The sequence below is a fragment of the Cynocephalus volans genome, chromosome 16 (assembly GCF_027409185.1).
Source record: "Cynocephalus volans isolate mCynVol1 chromosome 16, mCynVol1.pri, whole genome shotgun sequence".
Taxonomy (NCBI): Eukaryota; Metazoa; Chordata; class Mammalia; order Dermoptera; family Cynocephalidae; genus Cynocephalus; species Cynocephalus volans.
This window is the reverse complement of record NC_084475.1, coordinates 62,174,230-62,192,379: the sequence shown is the minus strand read 5'-3', so window position 1 is coordinate 62,192,379 and position 18,150 is coordinate 62,174,230. Positions and strand designations below refer to the sequence as shown.

General features: G+C 35.1%; 1 protein-coding gene across 3 annotated transcripts in view; it reads right to left on the bottom strand.

Moving 5' to 3' along the window:
* The window catches only part of FOCAD (focadhesin), a 338,731-nt gene that overhangs the window by 108,729 nt on the left and 211,852 nt on the right, over positions 1 to 18,150 (bottom strand). For all 3 annotated transcript variants that reach the window (XM_063080862.1, XM_063080864.1, XM_063080865.1), the window contains 4 exons: positions 15,641 to 15,691; positions 13,750 to 13,833; positions 7,124 to 7,250; positions 2,253 to 2,438 (listed from right to left, as the gene is read on the bottom strand). In XM_063080862.1, the coding sequence (XP_062936932.1) occupies positions 2,253 to 2,438; positions 7,124 to 7,250; positions 13,750 to 13,833; positions 15,641 to 15,691 (448 nt within the window). The remainder of the gene's footprint in view (positions 1 to 2,252; positions 2,439 to 7,123; positions 7,251 to 13,749; positions 13,834 to 15,640; positions 15,692 to 18,150) is intronic.

Genomic DNA, 18,150 nt, shown 5'->3' with positions numbered 1-18,150 from the left:
TGTGATAAGGTCATTAGTTTACAGACTCAATTTCCATAATATGTATCAAATTATTCATATAGTTATTTTTCCTTCTGTCAGTTTGGTAAGTTCTGTATTTTGAGGAATTTCTACATCTCATCTAAATTGTAAAAATATTGTAAATTGTAAAAATGTCCTCATAATATTTCTTATCTTTTTGAATGTTGTAGGATTCCTTTGTTGTCCCTGATATATATAGCCTGTGATTTCTGTATTTTATTATCTAGACATGGATAATAAATGCCTAATAAGATTTATAAATATACTGGATTTATCAATTTTTTAAAATTTTTTCAAAGAATCAACTTTAGGCTTTGCTAATTTTCTTTATTTTATATCTTTTCTATTACACTGATTTTTGTTATTTTTATTATTTTTTCCCTTATCTTTTAAGTTTGATTTGCTCTTCTTTTTCAAGCTTGAGATGGAAATTCAAATCATGATTATTTTCTTCTTTTCTAATATACATACTGAGGTGTACATTGCCCTGTAAACACTATTTTAGCTATATTATACAAGTTGTTATACTCCTTATCTTTGTAATCATTCAGTTTAAACTATTTTATAATTCCCACTTCGATTTTTTTCTTTGATCCATGAGTTATTTAGAAATATCCTGTTCAATTTTCAGCTAACTGAAGGTATTTTAGTTGTCTTTTATTTATTTTTAGCTTTATCCCATTGTCATCAGAGGATAAACTTTAAGTGACTTCAATATTTTGAAATTTGTTGACATTTATTGTCCAGCATTATGGTAATTTTGGTAATTTTTCAATGTACAGTTAAAAATAATATGAATTCTATTATTGTGAGGCACAATGTTCTATACATCGATAAAGTTTGTTCATAGTGTTGTTCAGATATTTTGTAAACTTACTGATTTTGTTGTATGCTTGCTCTGCCAATCATTGAAAAAGATATTTTAAAGTTTCTATCATTACTATGGGTTTTTCTGGTTCTGCTCACTTTTATCATATATTTTGAAGCTATGTTATTTCATGTACACCAATTAGAATTGTGATATTTTCCTAATGGAGTGACTTCTTTATGTCCATGAATTGTCCCCGTCATTTCTAGCTTTTTTTTTTTTTCATGCCTAGTACTTTTCCATATGTCTAGTATACTGGACAGTACATGAAAGAACTACAGAAGTTCTAAACGATGTTATTGTTTATCAGACTGTAGTTTTCTTCTCCCTACTGTTAGGCAGATTAGGTGAAGCTAATCAGAGATTGATCTGGGTTAGGTTTGATTATAGTTTTGGTAAATTTCAGTCTACCTCTGGTGCACTCCTGTTCCTAGAGCATGTCTTTCCCCACCCCCCAAGATTTTCAACTGACAGACTAATGGGTCTTTTACTCCTCAATCTGGAAAGATTATGGGAGACTCAGATCTGTCCTCAGAAGATTTCAGCTTAGCTCCTTAGCTTCCCATAAAGCGTCAAAATGTGGCAAATATTTTACAGGAAAAGCAGGCTGTGTGTTTGAGGTCTCCCAAGTTCTGAGTTTTGTCACTCTGGTACCACATGAATGCCAAGATCTCTCTGTTGCTTTCTCCACATCCTGCACCAGCCTCCTGCTAAGGTTGAGCCTAAATGCTCAGCCTCCAGCTATGGCTGGAATTAGTAAATGCACCATACGAGTGCACCTGTAGATCTTCAGTATCAATTCAGCACTGTCTCTACAGCTTTCCCCTTCTACATGCTTTGTTTTCAGGCCCATTCTCCTAGCCAGTTTTTCTTTCCTAAGCACCACAAGACTAAAGGAGATTTCACTTTGCCTTTCAGAAGTTTTCAGCCTAGCTCTTTAGCTTTGGTACAAACTCAAAAATTAAGTAAATGTCCAATAAGGAGACTAATTCATCACTCTAGTCTCATGCAACCACTAAGAGCTCTACTGGTTTCTCTTTCCTTCAACAGGCCAGGCCTTCACCGGGGCCAACTTTCAATCCTAGCACACAATCAGAATCAGTGAATGTCCCCAAGGGGGGAAGAAAGAGTTCTAAAATGTCTGCCCACCCTAGAATTTTGGTCCATCTATTTGTCTTTGCTGCTACAGATTTCTGATGCCTTTTAAAATGTAACTATTTATTTTTGTAATTTATCCAGCTGTGTCTAGATGTTACCAGCTGCTGCAGCAATACCCTGCATGATCCAAGACATTCCATCTATGAAGTGGAAATTAAATCATGACATTAAAAACTTGTGCCTTGACACTATGCACTATCCTTACCTGCAAGGCCAGGTTTCAATCCTGGTTGCTTGTTTGTTTCATACATTTTCAAGATAAAATTGGGGATTCCTGCTACAGTCTTTCCTTGGTCTGAGCGGGTACATCCTTTTAATGCAGAGTGATATATTCCACGGGGCATATTTGCCATTTCTTGTTTCACAAGCGATGTAAAAAATTCTTCCAAAGCTGAAAGAGGATAAAAAGAGACCAAAAGTATGCTAGAAGAGAAACATTCATTCTTAACTCATACATAAAAAACTAAGCTATATTTCAAGCCAAAGATCACATGGTAAAAAAGAAAACTCTTAATCCCCATCCCTTTCTTAGTCTTCCCCAAATTAGAACATGGCACCCAGTAGCTGAAGTTTAAAAACTTGAAAGTCATCCTTAATTCCTCTCTTTCTCTCACTTTTTATATGTAATCCATTAGCAAAGCCTTCAGACTCCACCTTCAAAATATATACCAAATCCATGAATTTCTATTTTCATCGCTATGCTACTTGCCTAGTTATCATCTTCTCTTTTCCTCACATAGACTTAATGTAAAAACTAGTTTCTTGGTTTCTTTTCCTCATGACCACTCATATAAACTTATCTCTACCCAGAAGCCAGAATTTTGTCACTCCCTTTCCTAATACCCTCCAGTGGTTTTTCACTGTGCATAGAATATCACAACTTCTAACCACAATCAAGGCCTTTTATGATCTAGCCCCTGACTCCCTCTCTGACCTCACCTCTACCACTTTCGCTCCTTGCTATGTCAAAGCTACACTTCACGGCCTTTTTAGATTCCTGAAAAACACAAAGTTGGTATCTAAGTCAGGGCCACTGCACTTGGCTGTTCCTTCTACCTGGAACACAGTAGTCCCAGATTTTCATGTGACTGACTCCTTCTTGTCATTTAGGTGTTTTCAGAGAGGTCTTTCATGACTATCCATCATTCTGTAGCAATATTAGTACAATTATTAAAAAATGAAAAATTCATTTATTATTCTTTGCTTATGTTCCTTCAAATTAAGCCCAAGAACTTTATTGCTTGACATTTTACTTATTACAAAATAACACAGAAATGTGGGATCAGAAGACAATAGGATGCCCAAACAAAACAGACTTTGATAAAACTGAAGGTTTATAATCAAGTGTTATTTTCCTAAGAACCACTAGAGGTTGCCCAATACAGAAACAAAAACAAACAAAAAAAAAACATTAAAGCTAAACAAATCATATGGAATGGAAAACAAAAAAGCTGCATGTACCTCTTACAGGAACAAAAAGCAAGGGTCCACTTAAATACACTAGAATTTCATTCTGAATAGATCTATCTAAAAGTCTCTCATAGAGGACTGTGATTAAATTGAAGGTAGCGAGCACTCACTGGATCATCTATTATGTGCCCAGTTCTGTCCTTCCTACATAGAGCCCTCCTAGATGCAACTAAGCCTCTCCATTCAAAGCTCGTAAAACACCGATGTGAGATGTTTTCCATTAACCTCTCCAGATCTACCCTCTACGCTTTCTCAACCCTGCTCTGTGCACTGGAAGAATAATCTTTAAGAAATACATCAACAAACTCCCTCGTCCTGTGATTTCTGGTTGGCTTCAACCACTGAGAGAAACTGTCAGGTGATCAGAGAGTGAAAACAGAGTGAGGTCAAGGAATGTATTCCCCAGACACCTTCCTCCAGGATTGCTACATGTTGCCTGCATCTCTCTTCTGAAGGCCCTGGCTCCCTTTAGGCAGCCCTATTTATGATACAGATGCTCTCTCTTACCCTCCCTTCACCTCTACAGGCCAAGGGAAGGTAAGTTCTCTGGGATGATTTATCACCTCTTGTGGACTTCCCTTAACCTTTTTCTTTTTTTTGGCAGCTGACTGGCACAAGGATCCAAACCCTTGACCTTGGTATTATAGCACTTCTAACTAACTGATTCTCTCAACCTTGAAAACACAATTGTAAATAGACCCGTTATTAAACTCTCTTCAATTACTCCATCTGAATGTGTCTCCTTTTCTGTCACAACTTTGATCAACACATCATCGAAACAAAAAAAGATGAGTAATAACCAACTGTAGGCCATATACCCCTATTCCTGCATACTCATAATACAAGTATGACTGCTGCAAGCTGGGTATAAGTATAGACTTTTCAGAACTAGGAGGATACTTCAAAAAGTCCATGGAAAAATGAAATTAAAAGATAATGTAAATCTCTTATGAACTTTATGAAGTACTCTCATGTCTACAAATCATCTGTCTGTGAAGACAGAGACACTATAGTGAAAGAAGGAAATTTCAGGCGTTCTCAGAAGGGAATCTATACTGATACACGCCAAGGGACAAGTACACATCAGCACATGGACTAACTCATCAGTGGAAATTTGTCTACTTGTCAAGCTCTACAGCAAACTAGGTATTTTCAACTCCAACCCAGAGAATAATTTAAATGAGGATAAGATGCCAGTATGCTTAGTGTGTAGCCCCATCTTCCCCCAGCTACTAAGCTAGCAACTAGGATATTTTCCATTGTCTTTGAGCCTTTCCCTAGTCTCTTCCTCACAGACATCAGGTGAGAATGTGAAAATAATACAGGGTGTCCGATATAAATTTTTAAAACCACCCAATTGTCTTTCAGTGGCTGAGTGGATACATTCTTATGATGGAATACCACTCAGCAATAAAAAAGAACAAACAACTGATACAGGAAAATATTTGGAAGGATCTCAAAGACACTATGCTGAGTTACGAAAAAAAAAAAAAACTATTCCCAAAAGTTTACATACTGAAAAAGAAAAACTGATAAAAATCCAAATAGGTCTATAGTTTAGTTAATAATATTGTGCCAATGTCAATCTTCTTGTTTCAATAATCTCCTAAGGTTATGTGAGACGTCATCAATGGGAGCTCTGGGTAAAAGATACACAGGAACTCTCTAAGCTGTTTTTGCAACTTCTTATAAGTCTAAAATTACTTCTAAAAATTATTTTTTTTAAAAAAATTATATCAGTAACATTCTTATTTAATATAATGCAAATTACTGGATTTACTTTGCAACTGCTTTTATGTTCATTTACAAGGAATTAAGAAGGGAGAATGGTCAGGATTCACTTAACTTCAGTGCAATCCATTTTTCTGCCTTCAGTACTTAGAGACTAACATATATCAGCCACCCTGTATGTTTTAGTGTATATGTTCCTAAGGCTGGTGCCCTTTTCCTGGTTCTTTGTTTAGTTCTCTAGTAATCAGAGTGAAAGTGAGGCACAGAAAAATGAAGAACTTTGTCCACGGTGATATAGTCTGCTAGACATAGATAGCATGTAGTCCACCCACCTCACTCCAATTTTATTGAATTTTCTCAAACAAATGCAATTGTTGACCTCAATTCTTCTCCTTCTTTCTCTGGGAAAGGCACTGGTGAGCACCAAGTACAAACAGTGTAGAAAAGCCAATTAATGGCCGCCAGAGCACGGCACATACTGGGAGAACAAAAACAACAGTGTGTCTTGGCAACAAATATCTTTCCCCTTCTCTTTCTAATACCACAAGTCTGCAACGGGGAACACGTTTAAGAGGGAACAAATCATTCAAAAAGCCCAAAAGGATTTTTGACTCTAAGGTTACTTTAAGACACAGGAGGAACTTAGGATAACTGAAGGCTTTTCCCCCCCTTGGATTCAGACTCACTATTAACTTCAGGAGAGATCCTGACTCTGGAGAGCTATCAGGTAGGAAATGGGGAAGAACAGAAGAGAGGAGGAGTGAGCAAGGCTTCGAGGCTTGTTCCAGAAATAAGGAGAAAAGAAAAGGTGAATTCTTTGTCTAAGTTGTACCATTCAGTTTTCTGTAATGAAAGGAGGCAGGGGTTTGGGAAAGGAGCTTTGTCTAGAAATAAATTAGTACATATTCAGCTGAATTTCCCAGGAATCTCCATGTGGGATAAAACCAAGAAAAAAAACTTCCAACATTACAGGTTAGTGTGATAATGATTGAGAAGATAAGAAGACATTTTTTGATTTTACTGAACTTCATTTTCAGTAATTAAATTTTTACATCCAAGAATATTCAAGGTAGAATTGGAACAGAACACAACAAAATGCTGGCTAATACTGAAAAGCTACTTAATCACAGTGGATCACTTTCAGAATCTTAAAATTTTTTTAATAATCAGAAAACAAAATTTAAAATAAAATGATATAAATTTCCAGTCACAGTCCATAATCAAATTTTACAGATATGACTCACCTACCATTTCTTGGCTAGAGCATATAGTAATAGGAGCAGGTGAGTATTTCTAAACCTGGCGTACATATGGAATGATTACCACATGTATGCATAACAATAATTTTTTAAAAGTTAGAGGCCATATTAGCTCTATATCAAAACCTCATACAACTTGATACATTTTTTAAAAGCTTAATTTATAGCTCTCAAATATCAGAAATATTTTTGGAGTAATTCTATAGAAAGAATAAATTTATAATGATGAAACTATTCTGTAAATCTCTGAATAGTCTAATGATATTTTCACTTAGTTTATATAATAAAGAAACATTATTTAAAATAGTGACTTAGAGTCCCACTGCAAATTTGTCTTATAAATCTAGCTTTTGAAATGAATTTTAATTATCAGTGAAAATAGTTGTTTAAACTAGTTCTCCAGTTCAATTTACTCAAGTTTAACATTTTTTGGTGTGTTTTGAACACTGTACTGCCTTCAAGCAGTTCTTATAGAATAGATGGGTGCATTTAGCATTTCAGTTAGAAAATAAATACTAAGATTAAACTATAGCATGTACATATCACAAAAGAACACAATCAGACAAGTAAAAATCACTAAAATATGCTAGCTTCCCTGCTACCAAATAAGAGTCACCTGGTAAAACCAATGGAGCAGTGAGTGACAATAGTTGGAGATAGCAAGAGCCAGGCACTGAAAGATCCATATCCTCATCATCTTCATCTTCATCTAACTCATCAGGAATAGGGATTTCTGGTCTTATCTGTAATGATAAGTGATAAGATTACGGAGAAGATGATACTAAAAACACTGTGTAAAATATTTGCTTTGTCTTTTTTATGTCAAGATTTAAAAATTTTGTTAGACACCATCACTCTACAATTTCAAAAGACCATTAAAATTAACTTTTAAAAATCTATTTATTTTCCAGATTAACTAAATGGTAAACTCTAGTTGACTTATTAAATAAATCTCAGATCCATTTAAAGAACTAATAGTAATACAATAAGAAAATAAGCCAACATAAACAAGGACTATTATAGAAAACTAATAAAATTCTACACCATCTGACAATAAAATACAAACACTGACATATTCAATATATTGAACTTCTATAGTTTATAATTATTTGACTTATCTGAATACTTTTTTCTTAAATTTGTGATTCTATTCATCCTTCTCTATGACAAAGTTTAAAATCTTCCAAAAGAATATATAGTAGAGATCAGGGAATGACAGAATCCTTTAGTTGACTTTTTTTTTGGGGGGGAGACTTGGCAGTTTGTTGCTATGTGATATACAAACACTAAAATCTGTAATTGGTAGCTATACTTTATTGTGTTTAATTTGCATTTTAAAGATTTTGTGGTTGTCCTGTGATTACTTAGGTTTGTTTGAAACCTAAAAATAAAAAATTTTTTAAATGTAAAAGATTACCACTATTGTAGTTTCCACAAGATATAACTGTTAAGTAATTAATTAAATTTTTAATACTTTCAATGACACATCATCATAATGCCCACATGGAGATAATTAAGCATTAGGGGAGGAAATCAAAATACATAGAAGTAGTTTCTATAACCATAAAGTGCCAGAACCCAGTCATTACCATTAGCCTGTCTCCCAGAGTTATTTTTAGAAATAATTAACAATTCCTGCAGACTGCCTTCATCATAGGTCCCCAAAGCACTGTTCCACTTAGGAACTGCACTGAGTCAGGATTCTTTCAGGGGGATAAAAGGAAATAGAGAAGAAATGCTGCTCTTAAGTATAATAATCTGAACTCCAATGAAGCCTTTAACCATAACTAGTGTTCTCTCCACTAGTGAAGAGGAGTGAAAGCAACCTGACTACCTGACTTACCAAAGCCAGATTTAATTTGGATTCAATATTGAGTGTTGATTCAATCTTAGAGGGCTGAACTAGCCATACTTACAGCGATATCTACCAAGCATGCTCCAGATAGGGCATGACAGCATTTGTTGATATCACTGCCTACCAGAGAAACATATCCAGGCATGTTTGCAAACCTTTTGGTTTCTGATTAGCAGGGTTTTCCAAGTGTCTCTGGTCTGGGTACATACTTAGAATTCTCTAGGTTTGGTATCATCAGGAGCTGTATTATAGATTCTAACCAGACCTAGTAGCTTAAAAAGTCCTTAAAAAGGAATTGGTTCTGGATCCCTCTGCCTTGCTTACTTACTTTTAACACATCCTAGTACCTTAAACAGTAAAACAGAGTTACCATATGGCCCAGCAATTTCACTCCTAGGTATATAACCAAGAGAAATGAAAATATATAATTGCACAAAAATTTGCACATGAATTTTCATCACAGCATTACTCATAATAGACCAAAAAATGGAAGCAACCCAAATGTCCATAAACTGATAAATGTATGACAAAACATGGTATATTCATACAATAGAACATTATTCAGCCATAAAAAGGAATAAAGTATAGATACATGCTGTGTAATAAAAAACCTTGAAAACACTATGCTAAGTGAAGGAAGCCAGTCACAAAAGACCACATCCTATATGATTCCATTCATAGGAAAGGTCCAGAATAGACAAACTTATAGGCAGAAAGTTGATCAGTGGTTGCTTATTCTGGGGGAGAAGAAGGGATAATGGGGTTTGACTGCGAATAGAGTTTCTTAATGGTGGGGAAAATGTTCTAAAATTAGATTACAGTTGCTCTGTTATTGTACAATCCCTTAAATATACTAAAACCACTAAATTGTAAACTTTAAATGGGTGAATTGTATAGTATGTGAATCATATGCTAATAAAGCTGTTTAAAAAGGGAGGGAGGGCTTTTGGTGGGTGGCAGTCAGCTCTGAGGGAGTGTCATGAAGGCCTCGGGTACACTGTGAGAGTACAAGGTGCGGAGGCACTGCCTGCCCACTCCCAAATACCACATGCCACCCTACTACCGCATGCAAATCTTTGCGCCTAATCATGTGGTTGCTAAGTCCCACTTCTGGTATTTTGTATCTCAGCTGAAGAAGATGAAGATTTCTTTGAGGGAAATTGTCTACTGTGAACAGGTGATATAATCATTTTGCACACATTTTATCCTACCCGGTCCTTCTGCTCAATGTAAATTACTTAAAATAACTCACATCACCCAGTCCATCAATATTTCTAAGAGCCACTAAAAAAGAGGTACCAGGATGAGAATAAAGAAAATTGATCCATGCTCTGATCTTAGGTTGTCTAATTTCACATCCACTTAACGGGGTGCCTATATTAGTTTATCTGCTATGCAGTTAACAGCATTTTGTTTGCATCTCAAATATGCATAAAATTTAATAAAGAATTGCAGATGTACTATAATTTAAATATAGGTGATACACTCTAAGTATTTATAAAGGTATGATCACTTCTTCCATTTTTTCCTCAAATGTGAGCTGATTTTCTTAGACAAATTAGCACTTACTTTTAGAACTTGGCTCCATTACATTTCCCTCCTCCTCTGCTCATCTCTTAAAGAATTATTTGTTCTAGCTTCCCTATGCTAATAATACCAGCTTTTTCCCTTGGTTTGCGTGCATTCATTGTGAGTACAACTAGGGAGAATCAAGAGAAGCCATATGAAAGAATACCTGTTAAAGTTACAAAATGTAGGCAATCATATAATATTAGCTGCTAAAACACCCAGGAAAAAACTGCATATGTTTATTTATTTATTTATTTATTTTTAAAACTGCATATGTTTAAAACACGCACAACGCACCACCAATAACAAAGCCCTTCCAATTATAGCTAAGCTTTGTTGAAAAAACTTAAACGGAAAGGCAAACATAAAATGACAAATTTTAAAATCTTCTTTAAACTGAATACTGGAAAGCTTATTCTACAAAATGCCTCACTGTGGGTTCCAAACCAGATAACCTTTCAACCACCTTTCTGTGTGTGAAACCTATGAAAATTCAAGAGTTTGTGCATAAACAGAGGACTTTATTTGGAACACATCAAGTATCTGCATGAATTCAGCTAAAAGAAGAAACGGCTTCTGATGAATGCAGTGACATTCACTTAAATCAAAGCCAAATGGGTTACACCATATTTATACCAACCTTGGATGTATAATGAGTTCTTTCATATTACCTCTAAAATTAACTCCAGAAGTTAACAAACAGCCTGTCTTAAGATCTCCATAATAAAAAGTTTATTTTTTAAATAGCTGAATATTTTTTAATGAAACAGAGAGGTGAGTCAATATGTTCTATCTAAATATTTATCTTTCACCAGAAAAACACTCTCTGTAGTTTCTTTTGTTGTTGTTGTTGTTGTTGTTGTTGTTGTTGTTGTTGTTGTTGTTTTGGGGGGTAGGATGCTAAAGAAGGTAGGAGGAAGGCTAAGTAGCAAAAAAGAACAGGAAAAATACAAGCCTTGTCTATTTTTCAACACTAAAATCAACAGGTCTTCAAAGAATCCCCTCATCAATTTTTGAACCAACTTTATATTTGCATGCTTTAAGTGATTAACAAAGGTACTGTTATAAAACATATGAATTCATTCAACATCCACAGCTAATAAGACAGGGCTTAGCACTTAACATATATCCAATAAATAATTATTAAACCAATGCAAGTGTTAAGTGTCCATCACCACCAATCCTACAGAATTTCCTAACAACAAACCAGTGACAAGAAAGATGAGCCCATGAATTTAACATTAAATCCTAATTCACATGATATCTCACTCAGCTCTACTATCCACTGACATTTTCCATTTTAGCTTAGATATACTGTCTGATTCAACTCTAAATCTTCCTTCTGATGTCTGCTACTCCTCGTACTCCTTTTGTTTTACCAGCCTCCTAACTTTCAACAAGCTATCCAGTATAAATTGATATTCACCAATCAATAATAAATATTTCTTAAGTAAATTTTTTAAAAAGTAGTACTTACAAAAATATCTAAATTATAATTCACAAAAGTAGCCACATTTGTAAGAACACATTTTATCTATCTTAATTCTACTTGAAATTCATAGAAGGCACAAAATTTATTTCACAAATTTATATAAGTGAAAAGAGAGAATGTGGATGTCTTGTCACTGGAAAAGTGTATGTGTAACCTTAAGTTTTGTGAGTAAGCCAGCTGCCCTTGGTGCAGAAGGAGGAAGCAATCTCTGACAACAAAGAGGAATCTTAGTTTTTCCATTATAGAAGTCCCTACATGGCACTAACTTTTAAAACCTTTGAAAATATGCTTTACAGAAAATAATTTTATAAAATAGAAAACGAGCCTCAGTTTCACATCACTGCCATCATTTACAAAACAGAGGTGGAGCGCTAACCTTGTTGTATCCTTAGCCTCTGAGAACTTATTTGGAATATGAACACACTTTCTGGGCTTTTAGTCTTTTGGTATTCAAACAGTCAAACTGAAAAGTAGTAATCAATGAAAAGAAGAATGCATGGTGTGGTCTTGGAAGCAATGATTCTTTGTAAGGAGACAGGTCCTCCATATCAGAAGCTGGGGATCAGAATGGGGAAGACTCTTTCAAACCACTTACGCCCTCTCACCTCAGCCTCAAAAGAGAATGTCCACCCATAGTGAGCCATTATTACTTTTGGGAGTAGGTCATATCTCAGAAGGAGATTAAGACTGAAAAAGATTGAAAAGCATGCTACAAAAGGATAAGCCTTATAGGTTTCCTTTGCAGTTCTTCACATTCTGATGATTAAAATCTGAACATGTATAGAAACCCCAACTCTAGGTACATCTCTACCAATTATGTTGGGAGGTATCAAGAACTATTTATGGCTATTCAGGAATCAGAGGAATTAGAAGAATTAGATTAAGGAAGTAGCTAACATTTGACTAAATATAGCACTTAACAATCATAAACTGAATATGAGTCAGAAAAAATATAAACACATCAATATTTAAAGAGGTAGAAAATCAAGAGTACATGGGAGTTATTGGACTATTTCAGGAATAATAGCTAAAAATAAAGGTTATTTTATGCTATAATCTATATAGCAATTAATTATTAAAAGTAATAGTAAAAGGTATCTCTCCAGATGCTGTTGCTAATCTATTGGTGAGAGTTTGCACACCAAACTTATATATAGATTTTTTTTCCCTTTTCTTTTTTTAAGCAGTGATGGATATTTCTAGTCATCATAGTACGGTCCAAAGTCCCATCTTTTTTAATTGTATGAGTCATAAAACATCTTCACTTAAGCCTTCCCATTTGTAATCACTGCATGACAAGCCAGACAATCTGTCTTTATGAGCCCTCATTAATATAGGAAATCCTATATTTGCTTTTACAAGAGCCTATCTTCAGTCCTCTTTATATGGTGGCTCCAATTCAATTCAGTAAGCAGAAGTTTGCCAGGTTCCTACTGGCATCTAATCCCTGTACTAACTCAAACCAGAAGAAAAAGCCAAACCCATTTTAATGCCTGAGGATCTCAAGAAATTCACACCAAACCTTCTTGCCATTTGACCTCAAGGACAGATTCTGGGTAATATTACATATAATTTTATCTAACACGATGCCTGCCTTACATTCCAAAAGCATTCAATAAACATCTGTATGTATTTGAATTAGTAATGGCATTAAAAGTGAAATGAGATATTTAACTCCTTAAAATGATATACTAATTTAAAGCTAGTTATATTAGGTAGATATTAGAAAAGGTTGTATGTTTTCAATTGAGTATGAAAACTAAGATAATGTCACACTATGTGTTAACCCTTAAAAGATAGTGATACTTCCTTAATCCGATTCTCTGGGGATAACCTATACATCATTTTACACTATACTAATAAGGGGCAGATTTTTTTCATCTGTCATCTCATTCTTTATATTATTATTAAATCTTTTATAATAAAAACCTTTGGCTACACAGGTGGTATAAAATCTTAGCCTACACAGGCCATGTTTGGATTTGAAGACCAAAATGGTACACTGACTTGGCTAAGTGGTTGAAATAGGGGCACAGATCTTCTAGAGCAAACCATGTACACAGTCACCTTAAGAAGACTTCATTTGCACCACAGGTGTCTTCCATCTGCTTCAAAAAGATTTAAATTCATTATCTGTAAAGCCTAAGACTGCTATGGTGTTTTACAAATTAAACAAATAATGAATGTGAAGTCTTGTCTTGTAAAGACAATACACCTAGTGTTACATATACATTCATCAGCTAAAGATCTCCTAAGGGAGGATACAAATAAAGCCATAAAACCCAGCAAAGTAAAGAGATATTAATGAGAAAGTATAAATGCCTACCTTTTCAGGCAGATGGAGAATGGTGTGTTCTCCTGCACTAAAGTGGGACAGAGATTTATATGCAGCATTTGCTACAACTGGGTCCTACACAGGGTAAAAACAAAAGTAAGTAAACAAACAAATACAACATATATTAAACATCAAATCTGGACAAGGAAAGAAAACCTTACCTCATCAACACAAAAATTGTATAGCCAGTACTTTAGAAATGGTATTCAAGCCTTGCCTAGGCCAAAAGGACATTATCTAGCAATTTCAGAAAAACAATCAAGGAACTTTATCTTCATTTCAAATAAAAACATTGTGCAGATAAGAGGAAAAGGTTCCCAGGGGGATCCTGGGAGACAAGGGTCAAGGGCCTTAGCCCCACCCGCACCACCACAAATCCAGGCCAGCTATGGAGCCTGCCCAACACCCGGGATCATGAGATGATGGCTGGGCCATCCCTGTCCCTGCTCACAACCAGATCCTAGAATATACTTATCAACCATGGGTGTTTCTTTGGGGTGTGTGACTTATCTGTTCATGTTCTTCACCAAATTTCTGCTTAAGATTTTTCTAATTCATTTTTAAGAGTTCCTTTCTCAATAAGGATGTTAATCTTTGTGTGTTTAAAACAAAAAAAAAGTATGGAGTAGAATAATGGTTACCACAGGTGGGAGGGGTGGGGATGGGCAGGAAGAAGAGGGGTGAACTAATGGAGACAAAACTATGCTGCCTACCCTAAGTGAATCATGTGAATCGTTGTGCAAAATATTCATGTATTGAAACAACACACTGTACCCTACCAAAAAAAGGTGTAAAAGAGTCTGAAGAAGGAAGAAGGGACAATTGAAAAAAATTATCAGCATCAAACACTTTTCTGGAGAATCTCATCGGGCAACAGGATGAGAAAAACTTAATTTTTATCCTACCTTGGACATTAAACAAGAAGTAACTCATAATTGTGCAGGTCCCCATGAGTGGTATGATTTAGTGAAAGGAGTATGAAGGTTCTGAGTCTGCCAGACCTGAGTTTGAATTCTGATTCTCCATCTATTAGTAGGACAAGTTAGCCTTCTGAAATCTAAACTCATTCACTCGTAAGTCAGATATAAGATACCTCTTCTCTGTACTCCTTGATTGGAAACAATACTTAAAAAATGAACTGGACTTTGTTCCTTTGGTATGCTTGATGGTGGGGGAGGAGCAAAGCAGTGAAGGGGAAGGACCATATAAAAAATATGAGATAATGTCAACAGTCCCTCTTTACATCTGTCAGATTCAAGAAGTATTAAGTGTACTTTATGGTGAAAATGTATGAATTAGCATAAGTTGAGAATAATTTTTGAAACCTAAGCTTCTTATAATCATCCTTTTTTTTTAAATGAGGAAGCCATCATTTCAAGAGAGTATATTTTTCATTCTAAGGGTCTTGTTTCACGGTTTTTTTCCCCAGCTTTGTTCTGACTCACTGACACTCCTTGTGACGGTACTGCTGTGGACTGATTGAATTGTGTCCCTGAGGTTCATATATGAGAAGCTTAATTCCCACGTTTAATTGTCAAGGGTAGGAAATTCTATTATGGTAATTGAAAGGTGGGGCCTTGGAGAGGTGATTAGATTGTAGGACCATGCAGTAGTGAATGGATTAATAATGGTGGTCATGGGAGTGGTTCTGAGGGCTTTGAAAGAAGAGCACATGAGAAGTTAGTCTCTCTTTGCTCTGCCATTTTCTACCATGTGAGACCCCTGGGTTACTGTCACCACTACCAAGACCCTCACCAAATGTGTTCCCTGCACTTTGAACTTCCCAGCCTCCAAAACCATAAACAATAAATTTCTTTTTCTTATAAATCACCCAGTTCCAGATCTTTTCTTATAAGGAACAGAAATGGACTAATACAAGTACCTTGTTTTGAGTGTGAGTCCAGAGGAAGCTGAGGACTTGAACTTTAAAATTCTGAAAAATCAGCAAACAGAAGAATACATTTTTAAGACAAAGTTAAAACTGAGAGTAAATAATCTGAAGTAGCAAATAGTGGAAATTAAATCACTTTTTAAATTATACCATCAGTAATTGACTTAATCTGTATTTACCCGTCATTCATAAAATGAAAATACTAAGAAACAGACCCTATCATCTAAACACATGGCTATTTTAAACACACTGAGATTTTAAAATTATTAAATTTAGAAAACTGAGTATTTCTTATTGACCCCTCAAGTCCTAATACAAATGTGAGTTTTCTGTGCTACTGTTCCTGGTCCCCTACCCAGAAGAGAATTTTCCTTTCTGCAAGCAGCTATATGGCACAGTTTAGCATCTGCTGTGATGCTCCTTAGGGCATTATTCTTTTCATTTCAAAGACCTAGGCCACAGAGCCCAGAAAAGTTTCTTGAAAATGACAAATATTTAATAAATAATGAACTAAGTGGAAAAGCCATTTATCTTTCAATACTCAGTGTCCTCTTCAGTTTAACCTCATCTAACTTCTTGTCCTTCTAAATCATATAAGGTTCTCCTATATCTCCTTGCCTTTGCATTTTCTATTCCTCAAACTTCAAGGGGAAGCCACATTATATTAATTCTTCAACACCCTTTTCCAATAGCACCAACTAAATAAGGTTTCCTTAGATTCCTCCTAAGAATATTCATCACTTTCTCCACCACACTTTCGTCACCCTTTGATTAACCGTACTCCTCATATGTTGTTATAATTATCATTGTTCATGTGTATCTCCTTTACCAACTTTTGAGCTTCTGCAAGGCAAGGACTGACAACATGGTATAATGAAAAAATATAGGCTATGGAGCTAGGAAGTCCTGGTTGAGACACCAGCTTTCATTTAGCAACTACAATTTTGGTCAAGTTACTTGCCTGGCACATAGCAGATACTCAATAAATATTTGCATAATAAGTCTATAGACCTCTCAAAACCTCAGTATCCTTAGCAATAAAGTAAAAAATAACTTCCTATCACATGTTAAAATGAATTGATATAAAGTAACTAGACGGTTGCTGGGGATTTAATAGGTACCCCAAAACAATATCTATTATTATTTATTAGAATCTCTAAGGCCAAGTATAGTTTTAATAAATATATTCTCAATGAATAAATGTACTAAGCACTGTGGAAAGCAATTCAGAAAATACACTGAATTGAATAATGAACTTGATTTTTTCAACAAGCTTATAATTTAATCAGGAAAATAATATAAGCATACATGCATTTATGGTATAGAATAGAAATAAATGTTCTTAGAATGGTACAGATAAAGAACTTTTGGAGCAATAGACTCCTGCTTGCCAACAAATTCTCAAAGGATGGGATGAGTTAAAATAATTCTGTATTTCCTAAAATAGCTTTTAAAATTCAATATGAGAAAGAAAGTAAGTCTAGACAGAGGAAACAACATGAACAAAGGAAAAAAATAAAAAAGTTTGGAGGCAGATAAGAAAACAAGTGGTGTAGTTTTTCTGGAGTACAGAATGTAGAATGAGGCCTAGTAGAGTGAGGCCAGATTCTAGGAGGCCTTATTGGCTTGGTATAGAGAGGCTAGACTTCATTTTAGGCAAATGTAAGGTACCAAGGTGACAGGGGATAGAAGTGACCTAAGAAATGCTTTGAGAAAATTAAATTCTACTCTTGCTCACATCCAGATAAATTTCAAGCAGTTAAAAGAAAACAAATTATCTAAACATACATAGGGAGAGAAGGAAAGAAGGAGGGAGAGAGAGTCTACATGTCTTCACTTCCGCTTCCAAGGGGAATATGGTCACCGAATGACCCTCCTGACTGGGAGGGAAGAGATGGATAGAATGGCCCCAAAACAGTCTGCCTGAACAACAGAGGATACATACTTATATAATAGTACTATATAAGCATGAAGATAAACCAAAATAAGATACCAGTGGAAATGAATATAAAATCTGAAAGAATAAAAATAATCTAGTCCAAATGGCAATTCACAGCCATGGATAAGCAAACATAGGAAACCAGCACACAAACCACTTCATGAATTAACCTGTAATAAAATCTGAATAACTCAAAGTACAGGCAATACAAAGGGTATGTGAGTTCAGCCCTTGAAGACAGAAAATAAATATACACATTATATCCTTGCTTTTGTTTTCAGTCTTAGCTCCTTATCAGTAGCCCTGCACATTCAGACAATGTAAGGTCAAGTACCTGTGAATTGTAGCCATAAAAAAGACTGTTGGTGAACTATATACCCTAGGAGTCACAAATTGATTCATTTTTAATACCCTAAAACAAAAAGGCACATGTGAGAATAAACTCAAAATACCCTATATTGATTCAATCATTCATTCAACAACTACTTACTGAATATATATTATGTGCCAGGCACTGTGCTAAATATTGTATGCTCGATAAGTGTAAATTTAGTTTTATTCA